We start from the raw sequence: 24,986 nt of genomic DNA on the forward strand, positions 1-24,986 counted from the left end.
ACCCTTCTTGTTCCCCTAGTCCTTGTCCTTTCTCCTCTCCCAAAAGACCACGGTATTGACAACTGTCACCTCCTTTATCCTTGACCAGTCTCGCTTAGAGGAAAAAAGTTTCCCCAGTGTTCTTCATTTTCTTGTGTTCTCCCAGTATGCTCTGGAGCACGCTTCTTCCTTATCTTTTCTATTCTATCATCCCCAAAGGAGCAATGCAGCTTCCCCCTTTCTATTTAGTTTTTAACGATCTGTTGGCCTCCGTGGAAGACACTGGCCATCTGAAATACACAGTACTTGATGATCACATTCTATAGACGTGGCCAGCCATGATCTGGATATATTATCAGTAAGCCATAGCCTGATCTATATCTCCAACAGCAATCACAGATCAATCTTGATCCATTTCTCTTGTACCTTGCTTCTCTTGTCGCTAACGGATTAGGCTTGCCAGAAGGCCTGCTGACTTAAGGGGTCTCCACTCAGCCATAGAAGAGAACTGACTGGCTTCTGGGGCTAAAGCCTTTGACCTTGGCCTCATTACCTCTGAGCACCAAACAGCCAGAGCCACAACATGGTGATGGCCCTTGTTAAATGCAAGAGCCCTGGCTCAATTCAGAAGGTAAATATAAGCCTCAACAACACAAAAATCACCCCGTCCAAACAGACAGCTCCATTGGCACAACAAGGTGAAAATGAACGTGAGATCTATGTCACTTTCTGATTTCCATGAGAGCTCTGAGAGGAAAGGGTCACCCTCACCGTGCTTCTCACAGTCCTTCGTGTTAGCACTTAAAGTGGAAAACCACCTTGAGGGACACCTGATTCATTCTGAAAGTAAAAGCAGCCATGAACAAAAGACAAACAGTATTTCAACAAAAATCCAAAGAACACAAAAACCACTTTTCTTTCCTCTCTGAGTACCGCAAAGCAAATTCCCCACACAGGTGGACATAAATATATCACAGGGAAAGAGGGCACAAGGAAATACGTAAAAAATAAATTGTATTTACCTTCTTCTGTTTCATGCCACACGATCCCTTCCAAATTCACACTGGTCCCAGGTTCACAGGGCCCAAGACACTCAGGCTCTGTCACTACTCCAACTTCACAGGTATTGACACCCACGGAACGAGTCCGAACCAAAAGCTGTTCAACCGGTGCTGCAATGTTGGATGAAGACGGGGAAAAGTAGGAGGGCAGAATCTGAGGGGCGAGACTGCTGGAGACCGGCGGCGGTGGTGCTGGCACTGTAAACAGGGGGTCGACCTGAAAGACAGACAGGCTTACTGCAGTGGTGCTGTGTTCTGCGAGTTCTTTTCAGTGCGATCTGTTTACATCGCTTCTAGAATATATCACCCCCCACATCCATTTGCAATTATAATATGCTCTGAGTGTTTTAATGGTGCCAAAATATAAAGCAGAATAGAAATGAGCATTTTATTTTTTCATGCCAAAAAAAGCAAATATTGGAGCTCTGGCTTCCTAAATTACAGCCAGGCCTTTAATGTCCTTCTAAATTCACCCATAGACAAACTCCAGCCTCAGTAGATGTAAATAAAATATGCTTTGTAAAATTAGGACTATTTACCACTTGTAATAAAATCTTATTTTCAAATTTATAGTATTTTCCAAAGGAGAAACTCTAATAAACACCATATATGCATCATTGGACATCTGAGCACAGGAGATGGACTAAAATTGTTTTCAAAGTACTTTATAAACCATAATGAATTAAAATCACTATTAAAATATATTAACTTATTCTGCTGAATATACAAAATACATAAACTTGATTACATACACTGAAACCCATAAATCAGATATTATTAGCATGTATTTATTAAGTATCAACTCCTAATTAAGTGTTCTATTGTAAAGTTTAGCCAAATTCTTAGAAATGGAGAAATAAATGAATGTGCCCAACATCGACAGAATTTGAGTTTCTGCAATGCACAAGTCCTTAAGTGGTTGAACTTGTAAAGATCCCTCATGAGTTTAACCAAGACTCAGCAGCCCTCTCTCCAAACCCAGGAAATGAAGTGGACAGCCAACGCACGACCTTGTAATCCCTTCGCGCCCCTGTCCTCAAAAGAGCAGCCGAGGAGTCCTTCACCTAGAAGAGTTCAGGAGTCTGGCCATAATGAAACGAAAAGCTATGTACATACTAAATAGGTAGATCATCAACCAACTCAGTCACTCACTGGACCCATTTTAACAACTATTATGACTGCTACACAATAGCTTTGGCCCTCCTAACAGGTTATCAGGTGTGAAAGAGCAAAATGCAAAAGCACGTCTGCACCAGGACTCCAGATCCCCATGTCCCTTCTGCACACAGACACCATCTACATATAGGGAACAACGCCTTGCATGTTTGTGTATAAAAAGACAGATAGAAGGTTGCTCTGGTAAAATGCCAGCATAGTCTGTTGTACACACAGCCCCAGTTAACCTTTGTAAGAAACCAACACTTGGCTACAGATGTAATATTAAATAGTCTTTGTTGTTTTTTTAAAAAATGCAAGAGTGCATTTCAAGATAAGTCACATGAGGAAGTGTGCTCCCTGGTTAAACAGCTGAAGCAGTCATCTGTGTGGGCTCCTTGTTCACATAACTGTAGGAACTATTTCTACAGTTTGCATTTCACTAAAATGATAAACTGACATTCACTTGCCTGAGTGATTCAAGATGCAATAGAACAGCCCTTCATCCAACTGCATGTTAAAGAAACTTAATTTCCTGCTCTCAAAGCTGCCATAAAACCTCTTTTGCTCCACGGTTTTTTATTGTTCTTCATTCTTGATCACAGAGCCCAAGAAAGTAAAGCATTTAACAGCCCCAAACCCCAGATCTGGTGATTTATGCTTTCGTGTAAATGCAGCTTAATGTGGATCAAAGTTCACACTGATAGTTCCTATTTTAAAACTGAGCTGACAAATGAAGAAAGAGGTTCTGAGGGAGAACATTTAAGGGTGAGGGGAACCATTGCTACTTTGTAGTCTTTATTACAACTAAAAGATTGTGTGTGATTGGAATTGCTTTCTAGAATTTTTTTAAAGAAAAGTTATAAACCAGCTACTATACTTTTTTTTTGCATGTTTCCCAACAACCCCTTAGTTTATATAGCTAGTTGTGAATTGACTGAAACTTAATGCTACGCATATAAGCTGAACAGACAAAGTGCAACAATATTCCAAACTGTTTGTTGAATCACTGGATGGGCAGCCTATGTTACTTCCAAGGGAAAGAAACATAGCTTCAATTGGATAAACAAGAAAATGATATAAAATAGGAGAGGCAAGGAGTCTTAGCATCAGTTGTCTGATGGGGACACAACAGGACGAAGTGTGCAACAGAAGCTATCGGGACAGGGCATGCGACACTAGGGTTTTGGCCCCAACTCTGACACACTCATTCAGCTTATGACTTCAGAGAATCACGTAACCTCACTGAAGCCCATTTTCCTCAGCTGAAAGATGTATTCTTTGGCCTTCTAATAGTGATGACAAATCCTATCAAAAGGGAATTTCCAGACTAAATTCTTACTCCCATGTAACTCTGCTTATGAACATATTTGCATACAGACACTCACACACACTCACCCACTATTGGGATATACGTATGCAATCCCAAAGATTACACTTCTACAGAATCTAGGCAGCTTGAGAAGAGAGGCTGCGGTATCCTGGGCCTACCAGCAAGTTCCCTGTGTTTATTTCCATCCACACACTCCAAATGCAACGAAAAAAGGTTAGTTGATGTCATTTATAGAAGGGACACTGCAGCCTTGTCCGCACATGTTTCAAAATGAGAAAGCTACAGTTCAGAGTTTGACTACATACATGAGCTTCATCATCAACAGCCTTCCAGTTGATAACAGTCTAAAACCCTTAAACTGGATAGGAAAACTCAGCATGTAATATAATTTTAAAGATTACTCTTTATGTAATCTTTACGTAAAGGAATTTTTCTTAGTTTTTCCACTGCACTGGCTTCCTCACAGTAGCTCAAAATTCCCACTCTCACAGGCACGGTCACCACAACCGGTGTGGGGAGAAGAGGGCGCTCTTCTCCACTGGCAGTCCTGGAGCTGGGAGTGAAAAACAAAACCCCGTGTGGTGTACTGGAAGCCCTCTCCCCCGAGGGCGCCAGTGGGAGAGGGGCAAGGAATCACAGCCACCCCACGGGTGTTTTACTGCTGGTACACTACTTTTAACACATGCCTTTTTTTTTGTCAACACAAAGAATTAGGAAAATGTCTGAATTTCTACCATCTCTAAATATAATACTTGAATAATGCGCTATGCTGGGCCCACATTCCTTGTGGCATCGGCTGCCAGGGCCGAGACTCCCTTCAGCCTGAGAGACCTGGCCAGGCACGGACAGCTGGATCTGGGCTCCCAGCTCCCCCAGAGACAACTGCAGAATGTGTTAGGTAGCAGGTCCTTTAGCCCTATTTACTGATTCTAGAGAAAAACGTGGCCCCTATTTGTACAAAGGCGATGAGCTATGGCGGCCCAGGTGAAAATGGAAGAGCAGCCTCCTACAAGCAAAACTTGACAGTAGGGTTTCAACAGACACTCGGAGACCAAAAAAGAGGGGGGAGGGTAGATGGGAAATAATTCAGAGTATGGCCAAGCCAACTCTTTCTGCCTGTGAATGCCCCCAGTGGGAGATATTCCCCTGAAAGGTTTCAGTTCCCTCGTGTATCTCACGGTGTCTAACACAAAACCACATGTACCATATGTAAAGCAGGACTTTAGAGGGTTTTTAATAGTTATTTTTGCCTTATATAGAAGATCGGCTCCACTGTACCCTGACTTCTCAGGTCACTGATCCCCCTATAGTGAACCATAATTTCTTCAACTAATGCAGTTAAGACAGAGGGTACCAACAGTTCTCACAAGGACTCCCTCAGGAGAGGAGGCAGCGTACACTTGGACTTGGTAGTGGTGGACCTCAGGTTGTGCTGAGTTCCACTCTGGACCCCATTGGTACTTGTGGGACCCTAAGCAAGCTGCCTGGCTACTCTGGGTCTAAGAAGTGGGAGTGAGAATACCGTTACCCGCACAGGGTCACAGTGCAGACTCCATGAGCTGATGCATGCAATGCGAAGGCTCAGTTCAGTGCTTAGCTCAGTAAACAATGGCCTGGGGGGGAGAAATGGCCCTGGTCTGACATTACGGTTCCCTAACCCTTCATGCAAACTTACAAAGCTCCTTTTTATACCCTTGTATGTTTAACGTAAATGTATAATCCCCTCCAAATGCATGGTTAAGTGCACTTAAAGTGTGTTAAAAGTATAAGAAAAAGGATTTAACCCTGAGAAGCTCAGCTTGGGCAAGTGCTCCTTTCGTACATTGCACCTCTCTCGTTGCAATCTTTCATACGCTGCTACCTCCAAAGTCTCCTTTTACTCACCTGAACTCAATCACACAGCCGCCCAATAAATAATTTCCACACACCTGCTGTGTGCCAGGCACTGTGTGTGCTGCTAGCAAAATAAGAGTGGGCGAAACTGGGGCACTAACCAAATCAAATCATACGGATACAGCAAAATTACAACTGTTACTGCAGAAAACGCACCCAAGGTGGCCTGAGGACAAATAACAACATGTAGTGGCAGACAGTGTGGGGCAGGGTCAGTCTCTGGAGCTGGAATCCAGCTCTAGCTTTAGTTACATAACCTTAGGAGAGTCACTCATCTCTGTGGGACTCAGTGGCTTCATTTGTAAAATGGAAGTGACACCTGGCTAATGAGTTGCACAGGTAGCACTCAACAAATAACAGCTATTGTCGTTGTCAATATTGTCATTATTATAAACATACTTCAGACCTGAACTAAAAGGTAATCAATAGGTGTTTTGGTCCTGTAAGGCCAAATGCTGAGCTTTGCTACATTCCAAGGCAATTCAAGAGAGGCAGTTACATATGAATGACCCATGGCCCTGGACAACAACAGTGTGGGGACTGACTGGGGGGGGGGTGGGGGGCGGGGAATGGAAGGAGGAAGGGGGGCAGGGCAAAGGGGGGAAAACTGGGACAAATGTAATAGAATAACAATAAAGAAAGAAAAAATAAGAGGCAGTTATAAATACCTTTTTGGAGATACCCTGAAATAGTAATAATCAGATATTCCTTTAAGAAATCAGTGGGGAATTAGTAGTCAATTAACACTAACAACTGGAATAGAAGATCAGAACAGAGAACTGGACAGTTTTAGCAATGGTTCCTTTGTCAAAGCTCCTTTTTGTCATCTTGATGGGACACTGATGTAACTATTACAGCCCCAAGGAGGAAAGCAGGAAAGCAGCCATCTCCAACGGGGGGAGAGAAAAAAAGACCCATAAGTCTAACAGCTGGTGGTGGCAGCCTGTCAAACTGAAGAAAGTTAATGTCAAGAACAGACTCGAGGCAGTCTCTCACTGTTATTTTTGCATGATTATTCCCAGGTGTTGGCGCATGCTGAGCAGTAGCCTGGCTATTTATCACTAGAGAGAGCCCAAGAGCATGGGAGGGGGGAGCAGGGAGGGTGGAGAGAGGCGGGGAAGAAAAGGTTATTTACACAGATAGCGGCACTTAGCGTGTGTAATCAGAGGGCTGGGGGTGGGGGGAATCTGCAGACAGACTCTGGCAATATTTTCTCTGTTCACCTTATTTCAAGGGCTTTCCAAGGCTGATGAGCCAGGGAGGCTCCACAGCTGGAGTGCTGGTGGCAGCAGCTCTGCATCACTTGAGTGGGGACTGGATCAGCCAGTGATCTTTTCCAGTACCCAGATGTGGACAGCAAAGGAGGAGGAGTCGCCAGGGCCAGGCTGGGGGTGCTCCAGTGGGCACGCCTGCTCTGCTCAGACCCAACAAAGGATGGTCAGGTGGCTCAGGACGGCAAGTGTTGCCAGGCAAGGGAGAAGGGGAAGCTCCGGGCCAGGAAGACAGGCAGCCTAATGAAAGCTTCTTGCCCACACCCCAAGGCAGGTCTGAACCCTGGCGGGGCCTTGCCCCAGGTTTCTTCCATCTGTGGCCACAAATCTCCACATACCTCTTGCTTTTGACCCCTCAATCCTGGGGCTCTCAGTCGCCAACAACCAGAATGGGAATGGCATTTTATTTTGCTCGTCAATATTTTTACATTCTATGAGCACGTTGGGGCACGATTACTTAATGCTCACGTTTTCTCTATATCCTGGTATTTGGCTGTTTTATGAGATTGCCCACAGTCACCTCTTTAATTTGAAAAGCATTAGACAGACACTGCACTTCATGTAGGGGAAATCACAGCTCTTTAAAGGTGACCACTGCGGCAGCCTCTCACTTTGCATTTAACCACCCTTTCTGCCTAACCTCACTGCCTCATTAGCAAAGCAAGGGGATGTTCTGCCCTGGCTGGTGTGGCTTGGAGGACTGGGCACTAGCTTGCAAACCAAAGGGTCACTGGTTCAATTCCCAGTCAGGGCACATGCCTGGGTTGCAGTCTGGGTGCCCAGCTGGGGGCATGTGAAAGGCAACCACACATTGATGTTTCTCTCCCACTCTTTCTCCCCCCCTCCCCCTCTGTCTAAAAATAAATAAATAAAATTTTTTCTTTAAAAATTCTTTCCTTAAGCACTGATCTTTTCTCCATCCCTGAAAAACAAACCTGGAACAACTGTATTCGGTCATTTCTAATGTGCTTTACAGCTCACTTTGGAAACGACATGGGCATACCCTGACTAAGGGTCATGTACCAGGCACCGCACATTTTCCACATCCTTTAACTCTCACAACATCCCCACATTTTATAGAGGCAGAAACTGTAAAGTCTCAGAGGATGGTCAACTTGTGTAAGGAGCTGAAATTCAAGGCCAAATGCCTTTGAGTCCGAAGTGCACGAGCTTTCTTGTAAAAAGAGTAACAACATCAGCAACTCCTGTTCAACACATGTAACACAGCAGGGAGGAGTTAGGTTATACTCTGCAGTCTTTCATTCAATCTTCACAAGAAGATTGTGAGGAAAGTACTTTCAGGTAAGAAATACGAAACTTGGGAAAAGTAACTTTAAAAGGTCATTTAGGGTCAGTGGCCAAGCCAGAATTTGAACCCACAGTGATGTACAGCAAAAGCAAACTCTCCTAAATGTAAAACAGAACACCGGTTGGAAAGAAACCCTCCTGCCAAGGTAGTTTTTTGACCTTTTTCTGTACGGAAGAAGCCACACACACCTTTTCTTGCACATGGTTCAGAACTGTGCATCACATGTGTCCAAGCAAATACTGCAATCCCTTCAGAAGCCTCACCTAAAAACTGCACTGAAACCAAAGCTCAGGTTTGTTTTGTTGTTATTATTTTAAATCATCCAATTGCAAAAGTTACAACTACGTACAACGACTGGGCATTATACCATTATTGTTGTTTCCTCATTCCCAGGTGTGAAGGCCAGATGCTGCCCTAAATAAAAGTAGCTGCTCAAGTGTCTTTAAAGGCTTAGCCTCTGACCTGGTAGAGCTTGGCCTGGGGATGCACCAGGGCTCTGGCCCCAAGGCCAGTAGGGCCAAGACAAATGCTTCCATTTCCAGCCAGGACCCCTGCCACCCCACAGTCTCAGAAGGGCCAATCCAGGGGCTCTGTGCTGCTGCTTGGGGAGGCAGCTGAGGGGGGTCTCTAACTGTTAGTGAATTCCTCCAGAAACGGCCCCAGAGGCAGGTCACAAAGCAGAGACACAGGCAGGCCAGCCACACATGTAAAACGTGCTTTCAACAGCAGTGACTGTTTTTCATTTCATTCTCTAATAGTGACAGCTTTTCAAAGCAAAAGAAAACGTACTGAGTATGTAAAAATAAGAGTATGATGAATCTGCTCAACTCAATCTCTTCATTTTTTTGGTTTTTTTTGAAGCCAAGCCAGTTCTCCCCTAGAAGGCCCTCAACTAGGTAGAGCACTCCAGAGGGAAGTGACACACGGAGGTGGAGGGGACATTCCCACCAGGCCACATCAGTTACCACATACTTAGCCTCATCTGTGCTCCTTGGAAAAAAAAACCTGTCCTATTGCTGACTCTTCATCTGTTTCAAAAGTGCTGCTGACATCCTCCAGGGCTCAGAGAGCTGGGTGTGCTTTAAATAGCAGCAGTAAGTGATCAGTGTTTTCCTGTCTTGTGCTAAGAGTTGTCTGCTTTCCACTCACCCTGCCTACTTCCAAAGACACTGAAAAAAAACAAACAAAAATAAGCCACAAATAAAGGAGGCCATCATAAATGTACTAAAAATGTCTGTCTCCTTGAATTTAATTCCTTTTCATGAGTCCCTTTACTTTGCACAAAGGGGAATCCCTCAAAAGTTTCATACAAACCCCATTTCTATCAATTAGATCGGGTCCCCAAACCCTAAGAATATAACTTTTAGAAAAGAGGCTCAATGGTAAAACTTTGCATTTTTAATTCTGGACTTGGCTTAACATGGGTGCAATACTACTAGCAAGTCAACTTCATAACCTCTGAACACTGAGTACCTTTGCAGATCCTGGCCATCAGTACACTGCTGGTCTCTCATCCACACTCCTCTGGACACAGGCATGATTTTAAGAAGGGAGAAAAGAGGGCAGGGATGGAAAGAAAAGCCTGTTTGGTGGTTGGGGGTCGGGGGGTGGAGGCAACAGAATCACCTTATTCCTGATCTTCTCTACTAATAGACCTTCTTGACCTTATACTACGAAATCTTGTGACTACCTAAAAGGAGAAATTTTTATTTATTTTCAAGTTGTAAGAGGAAGTTACAGAGGTAGTAGAAGTGAGCCAGCGGGGCTGCCTGGGCTCAGGAAACAAGTGACAGAGGCAGAAGAAGGGCCCTTGGAGCTTAGGAGAGAGAAAGGCAAAGGTAAGGCACCTGGGGGGAAGAAGTGAAGAAAGGGAAAGGCGGCTCCAAGAAGGAGAGCCCACTACAAGGAGTATTTTAGACATTTGAATTATCAATGCAATACATGTTGGTCCTATAAATAACAAGTACTTGAGTCACGCTCTGTGGGAACGAAGGTGGTGTTGGAAATGGGCAACAACTTGCCTTTCCAAAGCACGGTGGGTCAGCCACAGAAGTGGGCAATGTGGACTCCCCGCCCAGCACACTATCTTGCTACCATTGATTCTCCCTGTGAAATCTAAATGCTGCTCACATAAATGCATGTCTAAGAGGCTCTTCACTAACGAACTGTCCCTCCTCCCTCCAGACGAGCCAAATGCGGATGCTAAATACCAATCAATCTCAACAAACTACAGAAAGCTTCGAAATTTTAATTTCATAACAAATCAAACAACTCAGTAAAGATCGCCATAGTTTATCACAAAGATAAAAGGTTACAGAGAGAAAATCATAGAGGTCCTGCTCCTACAGCCATCTACACACCTATTTTCGAGGACACCTTGGAGACACATTCATTTTTATCACAGCTCTATGAAAGGCAAGGGTGAGGTTTCTCATCTGATTTTGTAAACCGAAGAAACTAAGGTCTTGAGAGATAAATCACTTCCCAGGGTCATCGGATATCCTATCAGGGACTGTCATGACCTCTAGCAAGTTCTGCTCCGTAACTCAAACTTCTGAAAGTTTCTTCTTGTATGCACCCCCCTCCAAAAAGAAAAACTGTTCACACATCCAGAATTCTGTCCTCCCTCCTGAAAACAGAGCAGACTGCAAAAGCCAATATAGGTCATTCTCCAGGGAGACCCTCTCTTCCAACAGTTTCTTCTTACTCATCCTTCTAGAGATTTCATCCATAAAAAACACTCAAGAGGGATCACTTCATTTTCCAGCCTTCTGTGCTGCATGAGTTTTAACATGAACATGTGCTTTCCTCATTTTTTAAGCACTAATTTTTAATTAAAAGATGCTAAGCCAGTCCACTTTAGAATAAAAGTAAACAAATACAATGCACAAAGGAGAGGACCCGTGATGAAGACTATTATCTCAGCTCGTCTGCAGAGGCCCTGAAATCAACCAGGGAGGGAGCTGTAAGGACCCAGTTGTTGGGGGCGGGGCGGGGGCAGTGTATTCATCCCACGTCCTCCCCTTTGTTAGGGCTGCTGCCTAACGGCGCCTCACCACGGGAAGTTGGTTCATCATCCAACAAATTTTTGCCAGATGCCAAGAGGAGCCAAGCATTGCCCCCGAGCAGCGGAGGGCCCCGAGGCGAGCGAGGGGACGAGCTGAGCGCAGGGCGGCGCCGGCGGTTGGGCCCGGGGCATTGTGGGAGCCCCGGCGGCGGGGAGCCGGCCGAGGGTGCGGGGACCTGCAGACGAGCCCGGCGGGAGGGGGTTCGGGCAGAGCCCAGCCATGCGGCTCCGGGATTCAAGGCGTCGGGGTCAGAGACGGCAGGGGTTCCCGCGGGTAACTGTGGAGTCGGGAGAGCGCAGGGGGCGTTAACGCGGGGGCGGGGCGCCCGGGTCGGGTGGGAGGGGGCGCCGGGGAGCGGCGGGGAGAGCAGCGGGGAGAGCGGCGGCGGGGCTGCCGGCGGAGGGCACGGAGGGCGTGAGGAAGCCATCACAGTGGCGCTGGGAAGCGGTGGGAACGAGGCGAGCTCAGAGCCGAGGCCCGGGTTCCATTTCGGTTGGTGAGGCCGCAGCCCCGCGCAGGGTCTGGGGGGGCGGGGCGCATCACCTGCGGGCAGGTGGGAAGAACGATGTGGAACTCGGTGATCCAGACCAGAGGGCCGTCCCTGGCGAATGAGAGGCTCAGGGACGTGCAGAGGGTGTCGGGAGAAGACGCAGAACCCTGCGGCCCCAGCACTGATGGTGCGCGGCTGGCTGCTGGGAGCGCAGTTACCGCCACCAGAGGAGAGCGGCCCCGAGACCTCGCTGGTCTGAGAGGGCTGGTGGCAGCGCCAGGGAAGTCAGCAGCAGCCTGTGCGGAGCAGCGCTCCAGCCTACTGCCCTCTACCCACCAGAAGAGCAGGTTATTTTAAAGGCTAGTAATTCCTAATGCAACCTTTAATTTCACCCAACAGCCGTTGGCGAGCCCACAGTGTGGCCCCTACACACCTCCCTGGAATATTCTGCTTCCATTTAGGTGAAGAAATAATGATTTACCACGATGGCTGTAGTCGCCTTTTTCATTAGCTGACTTGGTCTTTTGAGAAGCCGAACTCCACCGCCACATGGCAGCTCCCTCCACCTTTTTATGTGATAGGCATCCAATAAGAAAATGAGGCCTTCGCTTCAGGAGGCTGTATCGCAAAACCAAAGGGCATCCTGAATGTGCTTTTTCAAACTGACCCCACCTGGGCCTGTCCAAGGCACTTCCCCTGGAGAGTCACTGCAGGCCTCGACCAGAGATATTCTCTCTCCTTCCCTTCTCTCTTGCTTCTGTTGTACCTTTAAAATTTTGTTCCCTGGGCCCTGGCCAGTGTGACTCAGTGGACTGAATGCAGGGCTGCAAACCAAAGGGTCCATACCCAATGGGGCACATGCCTGGGTTGCGGGCCAGGTCCCCAGTTGCGGGTGCACAAGAGGCAACCACACATTGATGTTTCTCTCCTCTTTCTCCCCACTTCTCTTTCTAAAAATAAAATATTTAAAAATATATATATATGTTCCCTCGTTTTCTTACGTTCTTGTTCCCAGGGTACATATTCCATTTTCATCAAATGTGAACACCTTCCCAGTCTTGGAGCAATGAGCCTTTACTGAGGAAGAACATCAAGGGCAGTTTAACCTGCTCGGGATGTCTTTTACCCCACAGTCTAGTTCAAGGGTTGGGAAACAGAGGCGCTTGGGCCAAATTCATTTTTTTTATACAGCCCACAAGCTAAGAATGTTTCTTACAAATGAATTTTTACAATCAATTTAATAATAGCAACCAGTAACTTCAAACCCATATTAAAGTGAAATGATATCACCATCCCCCATAAAGAGAATTCCATTCTTCTCATTAGAAGACCTATGTTACAAATTGTACTCAATTTCTATCATTAGGTTTTAATTTTCATCAATTTTAAAAAAGCTGTAGAAATTGTTTTCCTTCTCTCATCATATGAGTACCTACATAAATCCTAGTTGTATCTGGGCACACAAAGCTTGAAATATTTACTATGGGATCTCCACAGAAAAAGTTTGCTGATCCCTGGTCTAATTAATGGCAAGTATCTGTACAGTTGACCTTTGAACACCATCGGTTTGAACTGGGCAGGTCCACTTAAGGTCCCCCCCCCTCAATAAATAGCGTAAATGTACTTCATGATTTTCTCCATTACTTTTTCTTTTCTCTAGCTTACCTTTGCGAGAATACAATATATAATAAATGTAACATACCAAATGTGTATTAACTGATTTTATCAGTAGGGCTTCTGGTCAACAATAGGCTATCAGTCGTCAAGTTTTAGGGCAGTCAAAGGCTACATGCAGATTTTTGGCTGCACAGAGGGGCTGGCACCCCTAATCCCATGTTGTTCAAGGGGCAACTCTACTTTCAATAGCTCACACAGATCCACCCCTGGGCTCTAGTGTAACTTGGTGGAGATGGGGAGAAGATGGGGGAGCGGTGTTGGAAGAGAGAAGGAAGAAAGGGGAGAAAGGAAGCAGGGAGTGGGGAGAAGTATAGGAAATAAGAAGTAAGCATACATATCCATTTCTGAATGAGGGAAAGAGAAAAAAATTAATTACCCACTACTTTTTAGCTTTCCAAATAAAATCCAGGAGTGATAACCTGGAGAAAAGACACAAGGAGGCATACTTCAATGCTAACTTAAAACATTCCATAAACATTTATTGAGTATCTCTTTATAATGCCGGCCATTGAGCTAGGCACTAATATAATGATAAGGAAGACAGACAAGATCTCTGCCTTCACAGAGCTCACACACAAACTTCTTTAAAAAAATGTTTTTCAACAAATTACAACTCTGCTCCTATAAGAATAGGTGAAACTGAAGCATCCCATGTAACTGCAAGGTGTTTCAGGTGTTTCAACACTTTAATCTTGAAAACCAGGATATTTTAATTCCCTTATAAGCGAATGCATTAGATGAAGAAATTAATGTTCTCAAACACATATTGTTGGAGACTAGCAGTGAGTCAAGCACTCCCAGACACCTGGAGTTCTTTCACCCAGAAGTCTAGTCATAGATGGGACAGCTAAGATCATCAGTCCCAGAAGCTCATTCTCCCAGAGAATAATGACCCACAGGTCAATGTCCCATGCCAAGTGTCCCAGTAATGCTTTTGAACTGGGTAACTGTGTAAAAAAATAAGAAGGCAGTCTCTGTATTTGACTCCCAGATCATTAGCTTACTAGCTATATAATCTTAAATTTTTACAACTTTTCTAAGCCTCGGTTTCCTCACCAAAAGTGGGGACTGCTGATTTGTATTTAATGTAATAGACACATCAAATGAGATAATCCATATAAAGCCCTTATTTTCCCAACCACATAACTCAACAAACGTTAGCCGTGACCGTCGTCTCCAGCAAGCGCTGTGTCCACCGACCTGAACAGCACATTTTCACAGGCCTTGTTGAACTTGTCACATGGCTAAACCAACACACTAAAATCATGCTACTATGGTCTCTGAAAACCAAAGAATGGTTTTCAAATGAAATGGAAAACTTCAAAATATCTGGACCTAGAATTGTACATTTACAGTTATTTAGAATCAGGTATACAGCACGATTTTATGTGGGGGAAACAATGATTTTTTTTTCCTCCTCCAGAAGCCGGTGTCCCAGGGGGAATCCTACCCTCAGAATGAGATCGGTATCGTCTAGTGTCAGTACCTGCGCAATGGCATGAGGAATGCTAGCCTTAAAGACACCATTGTCAAAATGAAAGGGAACCCACTGTATGGGAGAACATATTTGCCCATGATACATTGGACAAGGGTTTAATGTCCAAAATATATAAAGAACTCATATGACTCAACTCCAGGAAGACAAACAATCCAATTTAAAAGTGGGGAAAGGACCTGGACAGATACTTCTCCAAGGAGGACATACAGAGGGCCCATAGATATAAGAAAAGATGCTCAACATCACTAGCCATCAGAGAGATGCAAATTAAAACTACAATGAGATACCACTTCACACCAGTCAGAATGTCTATCATTAATAAATCAACAAGTGTTGGTGAGGATGTGGAGAAAAGGGAACCCTAGTGCAGTGTTGGTGGGAATGCAGACTGGTGCAGCCACTGTGGAAAACAGTGTAAAATCTCCTCAAAAAATTAAAAATTGAAACTGCCTTTTGACCTAGCAATTCCACTGCTGGAAATATACCCTAAGAATCCTGAAACACCAATTCGAAAGAACTTAATGCACTCCTATGTTCATAGCAGCATTATTTACAATAGCCAAGGGCTGGAAACAGCCTAAGTGCCCATCAGTAAATGAGTGGATCAAAAAACTGTGGTACATTTCCACAATGCAATACTATGCAGCAGAAAGAAAAAGGAACTCCTACCTTTTTGCGACAGCATGGATGGAACTGGAGAGCATTATGCTAAGTGAAATAAGCCAGTCAATGAAAGACAAATACCATATGATCTCACTTATAAGAAGAATCTAATGAACAAAATAAACTAAGAGCAAAATAGAACCAGAGACATGGAAACATGACACAGACTGACACCTACCAGAGGGAAGGGAGGAGGAGGATAATGATGGAAAGAAGGCGGAGGGACGAGTCAAAGAGCATACGTGAAGGGCCCATGGACATGGACAATGGTGTGGGGATGGACCATGGGTGCGGAGGCGGACTGGGCAGAGGAGGTTAAAGGGAGAAAAATTGGGACAACTATAATAGAATAACAATAAAAAAATCCTAAAAGAATAAAGTATGTTCTTTGTTTTATTATTATTTTTTTTAAATAATGCCAGCCTTAGCTATTTCATAGGGGTCACTTCAGAAATTTAAACACTGTGAAAATGGTGTCAAAAGAATACACAGAAGTAAATAAAAGTGAATATGACTATTTTTACTATACAGTCATTAATCCATTTTAGTTATTTACTCTTTAGAGTCAAAAAGGAATGAGGGCTTACTTGGGGGGGTGAGACACAGGCCACACCTTCTTAGCACCCCTATTTCCAGAATATTTAATTTAACTGTCTTGTTTCAGAATAGATTTTAGACCGCTATCACAAATTATTAAGACTGATATTAGGGGAAATTCCCCCGATCCCATACTTATCAAATAAAACCTGCTCTAAAGCTTGGTCACATAGAATGTAAGAGATCAGCTCCAAAATAAATGGGTGGCCACAACTTTTAAAGCAGACGCTCGAACCTGTCCAGGATCTCTTAACCAATAAGTACGAAACTTTGTATGATGTAGCCAAAAAATAATAACAATAATAAAGCAGATAGTAAAGGAAATATTCTATATACTAACAACAAACTAAATGCATCCTGTGCGCACAAGTTTCCACATTTATATGAATATGTATATTTTTACTATGCTCCCCTTAATATTACAGTAATTTCCCATTAGTCAACAAACAACTGTAAACAGCGTTTGCATGAGACTAAGCTAAATTTAAATTAACTTTATTTGTATCATGGTTTAAATCATCAGTCAAGAAGTGGTAGCTTTTTTAAAACTGAAGAATGCATACTTAGTTTTGCCATGATGGTAATCACTTCATGAAACTCATATATGCATATAGCACTTTCTTAAAGAAAACATTATTTAAAGATGGCAAAAAAAATCTTTTAAGGTATTCCAATTTTTTATTTCTAAGAGTACCATCCAGCCTTTACATATGCACACATATTTTATAAAATCAAAACCATACTCAATCTTTTAATAGATTTTTTCATATTTTACAGCTACATTATCAACTCTAATAGTTGCTTTATGTATCAAAACTAAATGAAGAATCCATTTACATCACTTAAAGACTATCTTCTCTAAGTTAATCATGAATATTTTTCCACACTGCATTAAAATCCAATAGCCATAACCAAAATAACTTACATTTCAATAGTTTTGTTTAATTAAAAATGGGACGGTATTTCCTTCAACCACAAGTCATTTTAAGATAAGCAGCTTAGTTAAGTACCTTTGGCCCTCAATGCTAATACTAATCAATAAATATTTATTACTTCATTACAGTGTTTATTTTAATTACAGCCCTAAAGTTTACTAGGGGGAAAGAATACTCGTCAAAGACACTATTAGGCAGTTAAGAAGTAAATCTGGCACCTAGAAGTGAGGATACAAGTAAGAAGCTAAACTGGAAAAAAGAGTTTTATTTGTGTAAAATGCCAATATTATATACAAGGCACATCTATCAAGCATTCGTTTTAACTAACAATCTTAAGTCTTTAATAAAAACTGGGAAGCATTCTGAGATCTCATGTAACTTCTGTTTCGTTGGGGTGGGGCGGAGTGGGCAGAGGAAATTTGTTTCAGGTAACCCTGGTATTAATGCATTATTCTGCATTCCTATATTCTAGAGCACTTGTAACTCACAACAATAACAATTTATTAACAAAACCCCAACTCCCAATCTTTGCCATATAATTTTATTCTAAGTTAAAGTTGTATATTTTGATAAAATATTTAACCTCTGACATACCTTAAAATACATGAACATCTTATAAAAGCTATGTAATTTTTTTAAACCTAGTAAAAAAAAAATTCCATTTCTGTTTTTTTAATCCTCACCTGAGGATAGGTTTTATTATTATTATTATTGATTTTAGAGAGAGAGGAAAAGAGAGAGTGGGGGAGAAAACATCATTGTGAGAGAAAAACATGGATCAGCTGCCCCTCATACATGCTCTGACTAGGGATTGAACCCACAATCTAGGTTTGTGCCCTGACTGGGGATTGAACCTATGACCTTTCAGTCTGGGACAACCCACCAACCAACTGAGCCACACCCAGGCCAGGGCAAAAAATTCCATTTCTTGAAATCAAATAATATAAACACTTCTTTGACATCTATCATTTGGCCTAGAAAAAAAAATTGAAGATTATTAACTAATGTTAGCAAGAAGACAGAGGGGCTCTGGGATAACACACCCCAAGGATATGCAAAAGTGCCCAAGGAGATCAGCAGAATGATTTTAGAAATCATTTTCTTTTCTTGTGTACCTTTTATAGATGAAGAAAGTTAGCTCAAGGACACAGGAGTTTGGAGTAGAATAAAGGCCCAAGACTCAGCAGTTTCCAATCAAAACCCACCATGTAAATGCAATGTGCAGCCTGATTTCATCTCTGCAGTGCCCAGAATTCTGGGCAGATGGATGGGTCTGCAGCCAGCGAAGTGTCCCCGTGTGGGCACAGAAGTAAGACAACAGATACAATTTCTGGGGCTGTTACCTCCTCCTCTTGTAAAACCTTCTTGCTTTCCCTTGTGCTTCTACAAAGTGGAGTCATACCCTGATGCGTGGGTTCAGCACACACTGTGACTGAACATTTGCTGCAGTTTCACAGTTCTAGATGGCCTGTCCCAGCCATGTCACAATCTGAGTGCAGACCCACATTCTCAGAACTTCCTCTCTGGTGGCCTCCGCTCCTCTTTCAGAATGGCACGGCCCCGAGAGGCCTGGCCTTACTGCATACACCTCAGCACAAGCAGCAAAAGCCCAAATACGACCTGCCACCACACTGTACACCTGCCGGTGGAGAGCAGGCGATCTTTCTCTGCCTATCATTCTCCAAGTGCCTTGTTAGAGGAACAAAAAAATTCTTTCACAAGCATTAGAAAGTCTAATATTTTGTCAAACAGAAATGAAAAATAAACCTAATCTAAGCTGTCATAGAATCATGAAATGCCTCTGGCAGTTCTATCAAAGTATGTAGACATGTACAGACTCTTTGAAGAAATGAAGCTGCACTTTATCAAGTGTGATTTATAAGCAACACTGATGTAGCTGGTAGATAACACTGCTGTCTAATCATTAGTAGTCAGACAACAGCCATGTGAACACATCAATTATGGGCCACTGCCAAAAGCCCTTGAGATCGTGGAGATTAACAGCCAATCCTCTGTTTTACAAGCTCACATCAAAAAGAATATTAATAAGAGGAGGGGCGATGTGAAAGCCTGTCAGGCTAATTCAGCCACTAAAACAAGGCATTTTTTTCCCCTCTCCTTTCTGTTGAATTGGCCCAAGGAAGAACCTGGCATCAGCTACAAAGTGCAGTGCTGCCAATTTCTTGGAAAATGTTTTTCACTAACATATGGGAACTTGTAAGGGTCTGCAAAACTGCTATTTGGTGAAGAAAGACAGGCAGGCCTTCCTCATACCCCTTTTTTAATGCTGGAATGAAACAAATGGAGTCATATATTAAATTATTTTTTTAATTACTATACATTGGCTTTGTTTCTACCTTCAAAAATCAGAAATTTTGTAAAACCTCACATATTTCTTATATTTCCACCACCTAGAAAATTTTAATTAGCTAAAAGTAACTGAGTACCAACCTGCAACATTAATGAGTTTCTTCAAATCAATATGGTTCATGCCAATGTACAACACAAAAATCAAAATGTGTGATATCTAACCTTAAATACTTAAATTCCTTCTTTCCAACCATCTCAGGAAGACAGATATAAATCCCACTGATAGTCCTGCAATTAGAATTAAAACAGCCCTCACAACCCACATATAGAAAGCATTTGCAAAACTATATGCCACAGGCACAGCATTTATTTCATACATACCAGTGAGGACTGCTGTATTTTGGTAAATGGCCCGATTAAGCCAAACAGCTGGCACTAACGGTGTAGCAGGGTTCCAGCAGGTTCCCTAGGACATGAACATAAGCCACACTACACCATGCACGGCCTGGGTTTCCCCTGCTAACACTTAGAGATCTCTCTGAATTTTTATTTGTAGAACACTCTATACAGAGTGCTTTCCTAACATCTCATTTGTTGTTCATCATTTCAAAATCAGCATGGGGTAGTGAGAAAAACATTAGGGGAGGGGGAAAAAGCACAGGGTTCCTGTTGCTTCTCAGTAGTCAAGCTGTTTGGCCCCTAAGTAAGTCACTTAATTCAAGAGCTTGCTGACAAGCAATTGTTAAATCAAAGATTCTTTACCAGAGTTCAAAGTCTTTGTGGAGTCTGAGAAACCATGTAATTATAGAAGCAAGCTTTATGTGTTTGTAACAGGCACACTCTTGTTTTTTTTTCATTTAAATCTTCTGAGAGAAAGAGTGCATAGATGCTCAATAAAATCCTAACCTAAAACAGAGTTAGGAAGCATGGACCTGGTGATAAAAGACAAGGGCAGAGGAGTGCTTCTCTTTCATTGTATAGCACACTCCAGACATGTTTGTTAAGTAAAGGCCCTGCATTAGTTCTACACCTCGTTTTCCCCACCTGTAAAACCAGAGCAGCTACACGTTCTCTGACAACCTTCGAAGGCTGAAGTGCCAATCAACAGGATATGGCTTTAACAATTTACAGTGTTAATGAATTCAACAAACATTCCTTGGGCAGCTAGATGCTAGATTAGTAATTACTGACCGCACTTCTGATATTAGAAAGTAAATAGCCTTTGGAGTAAATAACCTAGGAAACTTACTTTGGGGGGTGACCTCAAAAGTAAATGATTCCAGGCTTTGTGGACGGTATGCAAGCAGCACCCTCCAGACGATGTTCGAGTTCTCATTAATGGGCACCATCACCATCATCACCTTCTACAACACATCTGATTTTTAGATTTCTTTTCCCTATCTTTTTTCCAGCAAAAGGTCTCTCAATGTCAGAAAAGCACACAACTCACTAGACCAGGGGTGGCAAACTCATTTTCACCGGGGCCACATCAACCTCGTGGTTGCCTTCAACGGGCCGAATGTAATTTTAGGACTGTATAAATGTAACTACTCCTTAACAGTTAAGTGAGAGCTCGGTGCTGCCACCAGGTAGAAACAAGGTGCTGGGCAGAATAAAACAAGGAGGGGGGCCGGATTCGGCCCGCGGGCCTTGCGTCTTCCACCTGTGCACTAGAGACTCTAGAGAAACCACCATTGTGCACCAGCTACCAAACGCAGCAACCACCGGTTCAGGTGAAAAAGACTTTCACCATAAACATGTAGAGTTTCAATCTATTAAATGTATATTGGCAAGTGTATTTTTTAAATGTATTTAATAACATGTTGAGTTTAATGGGCCACTTCAAGGTAAAAAATCAAACCACTGTTGTGTTTAACAACAGTTATGACTATTAATGACATGTGATTGCAATCAATGATTATAGACCAAAGCTGTCAGAATGGGCTGCGCTCCAAATTCTTACACAAATTTTACCAAAGATGAAGGGGCCAAATTCCATCCCTGCATTCCTAAGATCTCATTATACTCCAAACACCTGAGCTGGCTTTTTTTTTTTTTTTTAAACAAATTAGATTGTTAACTTGGTTTAGACAATTTTCCCAAGGTCACACCTAAGCTGTAAGTTTATAATAGGCACTTCTCTCTTACTTGGATAACGACTTTTTTCCAAGACTAGCCTTCTACTTTAGCCCTGAGGGTTTTGTGGGTGGTAGAGAAATCATCAGACAAAAATTGGCGGCAAACAGGATGCCATTATATTCTGTTATTCTGACACAGCAGAACCCTTCTGGGTAAAGAATCTTTATCTTAATTCTTTAAAATTCAACAGACGTGCTCCACCAGACCCAGGAAAGCAGGTGCAACATAACCAATTATACCAATGCTTTAAAGAATTTAAAATGCCACATAAATGTAAGATATGTGAAAATCCAGGTAATTCCCAGCAATGCTTTTGCCTATAATCTCTACGGGGCAGCAAGACAAAAGATGTGGGCCCAGAGCAGCCAGCCTTGAGGACCTCCCTTCCTTGCAACACAGCACCTAATTACTGAGCACTACCTAGAATCAGGCACAGGGCTAAGTGCTAGGGAGATTAAAATAAATATGACAGCACCCATGCCCTGCAGGGTCTCTGTCTGGCAGGGAAACACGCATTCGCAGACAACAGCGCAGAACCAGAGAGATGTAGACACAATATGCTTGTCTCCAGTGCAATAAGTAGGAGTGGGGGAAATTACAACTCTTTTTGAAACTGAAAGGACACTCAGAAAATGTAGTCCAAGAAGAAACTAAGGTGCAGAGACAGTGGCTTCTGCCCAGGGTCGTGAAAGAAGTTAAAGCCAAAACACCCACCCAATTACCAGTTTCAGAGCTCTTCCCCTGGACCACAACTGCGGCAGGAATATAAGTCAGGGGTCTGCTACCAATCTACCTGAAGGCTGCATGTGACCAACCTCTGCAGGATGTACTGGCTCTGCTGAGTCTGCTGGTCTGTCGAGGGCGTGACTGCAAACTGGCGATTTTTCTGACGTTCAGCTGACCAGAAGATATGACCTCCACAGTTCAGACCCATAGTGGTAACACTTAAAAACTTCATGCTTTATGCACTCCCAAACTTTCCACCTGCCTCCCAGACAATTATCTACACGCTACTAAACCGAATGGCTACCTAAGCAAAGCCACTGCTCACCTTTACTACTTAAGCAGTTCACGGTGCACGATGGCTCTGTTCTAGGATTCCAGGAAACACTAGTACGGGTATTTATCTGGCTGTAAATATTCCTAGGGCTGGAGCTGAAAATCATTAGACCTTCCTGCTCCACCTCCCATTTGACCAAGTACACTAATTAACCACCTGTAAAACACTTAATGAAGTCATATTTAAAGCATTGTGGTGGTGATTGTTTTATAAAGCACCTAGAAAAAAACTAGGGAATTCTACTAACGATTCTTAACATCTGCCTTTGAGGGAGAGAGAAAAAAGACATCTTCAAATGAGCTGCCTGAAGCCTTTCTAAACGCACACAAAGAAGGTCCCCTGCAGCGCAGAGAATCCCAGTGGGGCAGGGAACCTGGGACTAAGTATTCGGGGAAAGGAAAAAGATTAAGAACTCTTCCAGTGATTCAGATGCAGAGCTCTGATTAAGAACAATGTTTTAAATTAAGGGCTCAAGGATTTTGGATATTGGGTCAAAATTGTTTATATTGAAATATAACCCCAAAGCCAGTAAGATAAAAATCATATTCACCTTCAAGTTGAAAACTATACAAATAGTCAGCTACCATAAAAGTAGTACAAGAAAAAAATGTTTAATAATCTCGGAGAAAAGTCTTTCTGCAACAATACAAAACCCAGAAGCCATAAAAATAAATAAATTGTAAACCTGACTACACAATTTAAGATATTTACTTGGTGGGGGGGGGAAACTAGCATAAACAGAATCAAAATAAAAAATAAAGAGAGAGGAAAAAATCTGCAAGCACATGAAAAAACTTGCAAAACATGAAGAACTGATGTAATTATATATACTGAAATACTTTAAAATCAATAAGAAATGGCCAACAAAAACCCACTAGAAAATTAGGGGTTAGAAACTGTCAACTTGTAGGAAAACTAAGAAATACAGTGACTTCCACGAAAAGGGAAAATTAAAATGATGGACAACTCTCAGATTAGCCCAAATTAAAGTCAAAAATATTATAATTCACAGTATTAGACTGTAGACGCACAGGCAATTCGTGTTCCATTGTCTGGTGAGAGTGCAATGGATGAAATCAAGTTGAGGGACAATTAAATTTTGAAATGAATTAAAAATGATATTCACCAAAATATTTTGTCACTGGAAAACACCTAAATATTATTAGTAGAGGATCAGTTAAATAAATTACGGAATCAAAGGTAGAAAGGTAACATATGACATCCAAGACATATGGTAATGGGAAAAGAACAAGGTATAGATGTTTCCTTAACATGCTCTGATCTGTGAAACAATACAAGAAATATAAATATAAATGCTTCAACACATGGAGACTATTTCGAGGCACACCAAACTGTTAAAAGTCATTGGCTCTGGGGAGCAGTTCTAACGGGGAAGTAAAACCGACTTTCCATTATATAATATTTTAGTCTCATTTAAACTTTTATCGACTTATGTACTGCTTTTAAAATTTTTTTTAAGTCAAACAAAAAGTATTCTGATCAATGCAACTACTTTCTCAGGCCTCTGGACCGGTCTCCAAAGCAGGAGCCATGTTAAATGCCTGGGGATTGTGCAAGAGCTCCCCTGAGGTGAGAGGAAAGGGGAACTTTCTATGTATGCTACCGCCCCATCCCTTTACATTTCTGTTGTCCATCATTTTAGTAATAATCAACTATATTAATACAACAGTACCCACGCACCCACGTCTGTGTGTGCGTGTGTTGTACACACAATTACAGACAACTGAAAAACACCATTCTGGGAAAGTAATAGCCTGTTTTTTGATGTTTTCTGAAGAAGGTACCATTTTGTCTTTGAAAGAAACAATATTTATGATCTTGCACCTGAAATCAGTTGATATAATTCACACAAGATAATGCCCCCATCTCCCTTAACCACTTAGAAACTAGAATGAGATCAATAGACCTGGGGAACAGAGCCAGAAGTAAAGCCTAGGGTAGGTTCCCCACACTGAGACCCTTTTGTGACATCAGTCACAGCCTGGGGCTCCCCTGCTCGAAACCCCCCAATCCCTCCCCCTCTGAGTGATACCTGGTTCTTCAGGGTTCAGAAAGCCTGGCCTCATGCTCCTGCTTGGACTTCATCTCCCAGACCTGTCCTGTCACCCGCCTTCAGCTTCAGCCTCCCTGATGTCTTCTCAAACACACCAAGCACATGCCCTCTTCCAAGCTTGTACACAGGCTGTTCCCTGGGTCTAGAAGTGCCTCCTCCTTACCGTACAGTCAGGCACGCGTAAGAACATTCCGGTCAACAACGGACCACATATACAATAGTGGTCCCGAAAGATTATAATGGAGCTGAAAAATTCCTGTGGCCTAGTGACCCCGTTGTAGCTGTCCTAACGTCATAGCACAGTGCGTTACTCCTGTGTTTGTGGTGGTGCTGGTGGAAACAAACCTACTGCACGGCCAGCCCTGTGAAAACGCACGGCACGTGCATTACAATAGCGGGCTACACCAGCTAGGTTGGTGCAAGTGCACTCTGAGATGCTCGCACAGCAGCGAAACTGCCTGACGGGGCTTTTCT

The 24,986-nt window shown here is 42.9% G+C and overlaps 1 protein-coding gene across 6 annotated transcripts in view; it reads right to left on the minus strand.

The window, feature by feature from the left end:
* The window catches only part of ZNF608 (zinc finger protein 608), a 105,429-nt gene that overhangs the window by 56,381 nt on the left and 24,062 nt on the right, over window positions 1–24,986 (minus strand). For all 6 annotated transcript variants that reach the window (XM_053910753.1, XM_045204472.3, XM_053910748.1 and 3 more), the window contains one exon: window positions 1,002–1,257. In XM_053910753.1, coding sequence (XP_053766728.1) covers window positions 1,002–1,257 — 256 coding nt within the window. The remainder of the gene's footprint in view (window positions 1–1,001; window positions 1,258–24,986) is intronic.

This window comes from Desmodus rotundus, chromosome 1 (assembly GCF_022682495.2).
Source record: "Desmodus rotundus isolate HL8 chromosome 1, HLdesRot8A.1, whole genome shotgun sequence".
NCBI lineage: Eukaryota > Metazoa > Chordata > Mammalia > Chiroptera > Phyllostomidae > Desmodus > Desmodus rotundus.